We start from the raw sequence: 7,123 nt of genomic DNA on the forward strand, positions 1-7,123 counted from the left end.
GGAGGTGGTGGGCTTGGCTGCGGGTCCTCGCGCCGCGCTTTCAGCAGTCCTGACGCGCGCCGGGCAGGTGCGCGGACAGCTCAGGGGATGACTACAGAACCTCTTCCCGCGGAACGGAAACGAAAGGGACAGGACGGGTCGTGGAGGGCCATCGCCGCCCTGGGTCACAAGGTAGCTTTGCTGGGCGCCAAGAATCTGGATTACTGATCGTTAGACGCTAACACGATCCGTGAGGGCTAATAGAGCTCTAGAGTTCAGTTCTTTGGACTCCCGAGAAGCGATAGACCAGGGCATCAAGAGGAGGTTAGAGTTCAGGCTTCTTGTTTTGCGCGTGAGGATCTTAAGAGCGAGCCGGGAAGAGATCCATCCACGTGCGTGGGGAGTTATTGGAGAAGCTGGTCTAGAATGGAAATGTTCCCAGCTTCTGCCACCCGGGCTGGCGTGTCCAACTCCTGGCAACGCTTTCCCCCAGCACGTTTAGTTCCAGCCCTTCCCTGGGATATCTGTCAACAAGCTTTGCTTCTCCCTCCCTCTGTGTCTCCATCATCTCAGTGTGTGTTTGGGAGTTGGGGCGGGTTGTACTGGGGGAGGAGAAAGTGGTGTCTAGAGCAGGGGGCTTTTCCCTTCAGATGTATGAAACACTGGCCCCAGTTGGCATTCAAAATGCTGAACTCTGGGAAATGATCTCATGTGTTGAGGAAGAGAAGACTTGCTGTGAGGGTGGGATCTGGGAAGACTTCCCAGGTGACTGGACAGCTGGAGTCGAGTGTGCCTAGGTGGGAGGCACAGAGGCAGTCACTGAAAATTGAACTTAGCAGGTTCTCAGGAGAACTAGAGCCTACTTCTAGTTCTAGAACTAGACCCCAGATGCACTGGAGAGGAGCAGGGAGAGAGACTGGGCCTTGGATACCAGGCCCAGCATATGGACCTCAATGTGGGTGAAATTTTGGCTGTAAGTAATTTGAATTTACCCCGCACCACACCTGAAGCTAAGATGTGTCATATTTGTTATTTATTGCAATAAAAATATATCTGGGCCCCAGGCTCCACTCATCAATCAAATTGGCCAAAATCTGCTGTCTTGCCGGGTGTGGTGCCACACACGCACACCTGTAAGCCTAGCACTCAGGAGGCTGAGGCAGGAGGATCGCTGTGATTTTGAGACCAGCCTGGGCTACATAGTGAGTTCTAGGTCAGTCTCAACTACATAGTGAGACCCTGTCTCAAAAAACCAAAAACAGACAAAGAAACAAACAAATGAAATCTGCTGTCTGTCAATGTTAGGTTCTCTCTGTCCAGATTGGGAGGGCCCTGGTGTTCAAACTGGCTTCCTCCTGCTCCTGAGTCCAGTCGCCAGCACTCTTGTCTTTGACTGAGACCTGGAGATGCCTGTCTTAGCGATCCTTGTGATGACCCTGGTTCCGCCTGGAGACTCTGAACTCCTTGCCCTTGTCCTTCTGTGCAGCCAGCTGAGTTCTGCTAGCTCCCCCACTCAGCACACAGACACAGAAATCTGCCCACAGTTTCTGGCTATAGGAAGGAATCCTCCTAGCAGCAGTGAATCCATTTGACTGCTAGGGCTAGGGGGTGGTAGGAGGCTGGGTCTTCCTACATTTTATCTTCTCACTTCTGCCCTTTTATTTTATTTGTTTGCTTATTTTTCGAAAGAACTGAATTTTCCAGGATAGCAATTACAGTTTTGAAATACATATTTGTTTATATATCTTCCCTGGAGTAGAAGGCCTAGCTTTATATATCGAAACTTGGCTCTTTCAGGAGAAAAAATTATCTTTTTGGGTTTACAATGACTGGAAACCAAAGGGAGAACCACCTGGGAGCTGTGTGGTTTTGGTTAATCAGCAAAGGAGTAGGTCTTTTGTTTTGTTTTGAGCTGGGGTCTTGCTCTGTTGTCCAGACTGACCTCAAACTCACGGGCTCATGTCATCTTCCTCAGTCTCGTGAGTAGCTGGGACAGCAGCTGTGTACTGCTGTGCCTGGCTAAGTCTTGATGACAATAGCTTTGTAGGTATTGGGGGGCCAGTAAGATGTGGTAGTTTTGGCTCAGTTCAGCCCAGTCTTCAAACTAGCTCTTTCCCCTTCCCATCCCTAAGGTGGCCACGTGCCTGGGCTGTGGGTCTCTGGATGAGGCGGGTGGGATCTGAAGGTGTTTCAGGACCTTTCTTCTGGGACTTTCTCAGCTCAGCCTTGCGTAGTGAAGGAGGCCCAGGCTCCTGGGAGGCCCCCATGCTGGGTGAAACTGTACTGAGGAGGACACCAGCTGGATGGGGGAGAGAGGGACAGAGTTATCCCAAAATGGGTCACCTCTCCAGCCTCTGGAACAGCTCTAAAGAAAGGTGTTTCTGGTGACTCTGTGGACCATGGGAGGCATACCTGTCATAACCCTTTTCTTTTTCCCACCATCTGCCCCCTGAGTGGGTTCTGATAGCCTTTCTAGATGGAAGACAGGGACCACTGAGACTGTCAAGGTTGGGAGAGATGCCACAAGACTCCGTGTCTGCCACTGCCTTTGCACATGTGGTTTTGTTGTACCCCGAATGCCTCTTCCACCTCATACATCCACTTCGCAGAGGCCCACTGGTCCTCAGTTGGGTCAACCTGTGGTTCCATCTCTGGCCTTCTCCAAATCTACCTTGCACATTGCTTTGAAATGACTTAGGAGGTCAGTTGAAAGAGAATATGGTTACTAGTAGGCTAGTGGAACTGTTGGCCCTCTGTCAAATGGAGGTGATTTTTATTTTATTTTATTTTTTTGGGACAGGGTCTCTTTATGTGCTTCAGGCTGGATTTGAACACATTATGTAGCCTAGGCTGGCTTTAAACTTGCAGTGATCCTCTTACCTCTCTCATAAGCGCTGGGACTACAGGCGTGTTTCACCACACCTGGCCTGCAGGTGATATTTTTGAAATTGAACAAGGACAATAAAAGCAATTAAATAAAATGAGATACAAGAAAAGTGACAGGCTCCTGGTGTGGTGACGCATGTGTGTAATCCCAGCACTTGGGAGGGTAAGGTGGGGGGAAAACAAGTTTGAGGCTGGTCTGGGCAATTTATCAAGCCCCAGTCTCAAAATTAAAAAATAAAATAAAATAAAAAGCTGAGGCTATACTGAGTGCTAGAGCACTCTTGGATTCTATCTCCAGTATCCTACCCTCCCCAAAGGTAGGTGTACCAGCTCCCTCTTGAAAATTTTCCTATGCAGGGTGACCACACAGTTACTTAGAGATTGTCAGTACTTGTCCCTCCATTCCCTATAAGTAATGTTTCCCCTGTTCACAGATTAGCCAGCCTCGTGGAGATACAGATTTCTTTCAGTGTTTTGTGAAAGAGAGAATGGCCCAACTGCCTGATACTAGTTGAAGACTTAAAATGGCTGTTAACAGCGGTGTCATCAGCTGTCAAAAGGGAAGTTAAAATATGTGCTGATAACTTACGTGCCCTGGGACTCTGGGTATCTTTGGTTAGGTGGGAGGAGATGGGAGCAGACTGCTAGTGGTAATTATCACAGAGTGGTGGGTTCTCTGCTGATTTAAACTTGCTTCTCCATAATTTTACGCATTTTATTTTATTTTATTTTATTTTTTGGTACTGGGGATTGAACTCAGGTCCTTGCAATTGCAAGGTAGGTGGTGGAACCACTGAGCTAAATCCCCAGTCCAGTTTTAGGCATTTATTTTATTTTATTTTTTGTTTTTTTCGGATTGTTCCATCTCATTGCCCCCTGGTTTGCCTTTGGTGAGCTGGAAGTTTTTTTTTATTGGTGGGGGGGTGTTGTATTTTGTTTAAATGTCTTCTCATTTTCTATTTTTTTAAAAGTTTAATTCCTGGATTGATGCTTGTAAATTGCTTATGGTGAGTAGCTTTATTGCTAGTATTTAGAACCCTTAGGAAATGACTACCTTTCAGAAATGTCTTCCAGATGTAGCTGGCTTTTGAGTTTTGAGTCTGTTTTAAGATCATACCTCTTCAACTTATGAGGATGAGAAGTTTCTCCCTACTTGGCCATCTGCCAGTTCTTTGGCACTGGCCTATAGTTTTTAAAATTTTTTTTCTTTCTTGGCATACTAGGAGGAACAACTAATTAGTGCAATTATGTCCCTTTGGCTAAAGTAATCATTCGGCAATAACAGTAACATCAAATACAGCCTAGAAAATGACAAACTGTGGTAAGTATTTTGTTTTATTTTTTTGAGATAGGGTCTTGCCAGTAGCCCAGGCTGGCCTCAAAATTATGACAATCCTCCCACCTTAGCCTCCTGAGTGCTTTGATTACAGGTGTATGTCACCACACCTGGCTAGGCATTTTTTAAAAAATAGAACAATGAGCTCATATTTATATAATCCAAATATCCCATCTTTTTACTGGGAGATGGGAGAGGCAAAAATACAGTACTCTGTGTATAAGTATGATCACTTTGTACCAAAACCAATAAATACAAACAGATATATCTGTTTTTTTTTGTTTTCCTGTACTGGATATTGAACTCTGGACTTTGCACTTGCAAGGCAGGCAGTGGCACCAGTGAGCTAAAACGCCAGAATCTGTTGTTTTTGATACACATTTATTTCCTGTAAGAGTTCATCAGAAACTGTTATCTGCATTTCCTTTTCAGTAGAGGGACTATGAATACTCACTTTTCATTTTATATAGCCTACCTGCTACAAAAAAATCAACAAGGATTATCTGGTGTTTTGGAGGAGAGATCATGGGCCCATTTTTTCTTCTCTGTCGCTCACTGTATTAAAAAAAAAAAGAAAAAAAGAAAGAAAGAAATCCAAGTAAATGGTGTATCCATTTAGCGAACTTAGGGAAGGGCTCCTGATGAGTGAGGACTGAGGTACAAAGTCTGTGGGTGCATGGAGGGTGTTCCACCCTGGAGGGGTGTGGGTGTGAGCGCTGGTGGTGCAGGAGGGAGCAGAGGAGTCTAACAGCACCACGGCCTTCAGGTGTCTTCTGCAATGTGCTCTGGAGCCTGTGGTGGACGTGAAGATTGTTCAGGGAGAAGAGAGGCCGGATTGGGCTTTGCACAGTCTGGGTGCAGAAGGAAGGGCAGGCCAGGGGGACAGGGCCTGAGCTGGGCAGGAGTTAGTTTCCCTGTGTGACCCAGGAGGAAGGGCTGAGTCTGGATGAGGGTCTGGCATGGAGAGGTGGCCATTTCCCAAGCTACCCGGAAGGCTCAGTGGCGGATTTGAATGCAGGTGGGAGGGAGAGGGAGAAGCGGGAATGACTGGAATTCCCCACCTGAACACTCGGTTGGATGGCAGTGCAATGGTGTGAATAAAGGAGCAGGTGCACCATGGTAGAGGGGACAGGTTGAAAGTGGGGGAGGTGATGAGATCACAGAGGAGTGAGCAGGTGACACAGAGGGGTGGGCAGGACAAGAGTAGCCTTGTGAGCTGGCGTGCAGCTGGATGGAGGATGTGAGGCCATGGGGTGGGTGGAGGGTCTGGGGAGAGTCAGGGGGATGTGGAGGGGACACTGGAAGCCAGAGGAGGGCAGGCCTTCCCCCAGCACTAGGGAGGGAAGACACAGTGTCTGAGGAACCTTGAGCCAGTGTCTCCCTGAAGCTGGCTCTTTCTTGCCCTTCATTTCAGAGCTGAAATGTCTCTTCTTCAGATAGGCCTGCCCTCCCATCCAAGTCAGAACTCTCCCACAACAGCCCGGCTTATCTGCAGTCTCATGGTCTCCTACTCCCCTTCTCCTCATCCTCCTTTCATCCTCCTCCAGCAACAGACCCAGCTGCCCTGGAGGGTCAGGTGCAGGTGGACAGCTACTGGGCAGCCTTGCTGGGTGGGCAGAGCACTGCCCTTTAGCTTTATGGTCCTCGGCGAGGCACTTCCTCTGTCTGAGTCTTGGTTTCTTTACCTGTGCAATGAGAATGCTAGTAAGATAGGATCAGAACAAGGAAGGAGTGTGGCAGGCATACTGCTTAGGACCCTGAGGCAGGAGGATCAGGAGTTTGATCCAGCCTGGGCAACATAGTGTCACTCTGTCTCAAACTAAACAAAACCTAAAAGCCAAAAATAACAGCATGCTTCAGCAGGATACTTGGTGCATGCAGCAGGCAGCCAGAATGGGGTTAGTTGTGATGGGTGCGGTAATCAGCTGGAGGTGACCTGTGCACTGTCCAGGGATAGCAAGGTATCTATCTGCCCAGGCTGTGTCCTGTCTGGTGTGAGAGCTTTCTGGGGGTGTATCGATCATAGGTGGGGATTTGGCAGTGAGCATCTGCTTGAGTGCTGCAGGCTTGCGGCGGGGACTGATCTGAGTGTGTCCCCCACAGAACCCCGACCTGGACTCAGAGGCACTGCTGGCCCTTCCCCTGCCTGAACTGGTACAGAAGTTACACAGTGGGGAGCTGTCCCCTGAGGCTGCCCTCTTCACCTTCGTGGGAAAGGTAAGTGGGTTGGGCTATCCAGGTCCTTTACTGCCACCCCCCCACACCTCCCAGTCCATGCGTAGGCTATGGGGAAAACCTGGCCTGGAGTTGGTTTGCTGATGGCCTTTTTGAGCCCACAGTGCCAGGAGCTGCCAGGGAGGGAAGGAGCCTCAGCACTCTGTGTGTGTGAGTGACACCGGCATGTAGTCTTAGCAAGAAACCTGGCTTTTAGCCCAGACTTTCTTCTCCTTCCTGCCTCCGTCCCACTGGTCACCAAATGTGGTCTGTTTCCATTTTCTGCTTCCCTCCGGTCCTTCCCTTGCCCTGTCAGCCACCCGCCCTCCATGCTTAGCAGCCTCCTGGCCAGGTGCCCTCTCAGCTCTCCAGTCCTTTACTTCTTACCCTTGCACACAGTAGCACCATGGCCAAGGGAGCTCAGGGCATTAGGGCTCCCGGCCTGCCATGCTGTGCACTGGCTTGTGCAGGCTTCTTTCCCTGGAAGGCCCTGCCCTCTGCTTTGCCCCTCTCAGGGCTCCCAGCCCCCAGCATGGCGCAGGAGGCAGCCTGGCAGGAGAGCACTGCTGCCTGCCTGCCTGCCAGCCCTGCTGCTCATACTGTCTCCACAGCACAGATTGTTGACATACTGATCAGGCTTCCCTATTCCCCATATTTAAACCTATGCTGATGTTTCTATGGGGATTTTTTTTTTTTTTTTTTTTTTTT

The 7,123-nt window shown here is 49.2% G+C and overlaps 1 protein-coding gene across 3 annotated transcripts in view; it reads left to right on the forward strand.

Moving 5' to 3' along the window:
- The window catches only part of Faah (fatty acid amide hydrolase), a 19,598-nt gene that overhangs the window by 2,923 nt on the left and 9,552 nt on the right, over positions 1–7,123 (forward strand). Inside the window, exons 1-2 of one of the 3 annotated variants that reach the window (XM_010610219.2) lie at positions 73–171; positions 6,305–6,418. In XM_010610219.2, the coding sequence (XP_010608521.1) occupies positions 88–171; positions 6,305–6,418 (198 nt within the window). In that variant the 5' untranslated portion in view covers positions 73–87. Of the gene's footprint in view, positions 1–72; positions 172–5,417; positions 5,442–6,304; positions 6,419–7,123 lie in introns of those variants that run through there. The other 2 variants (XM_010610220.2, XM_010610218.2) reach the window with 2 other exon arrangements.

Source organism: Fukomys damarensis, unplaced genomic scaffold (assembly GCF_012274545.1).
Source record: "Fukomys damarensis isolate Sample0158 unplaced genomic scaffold, DMR_v1.0_HiC HiC_scaffold_23, whole genome shotgun sequence".
In the NCBI taxonomy this organism is placed as follows: Eukaryota; Metazoa; Chordata; class Mammalia; order Rodentia; family Bathyergidae; genus Fukomys; species Fukomys damarensis.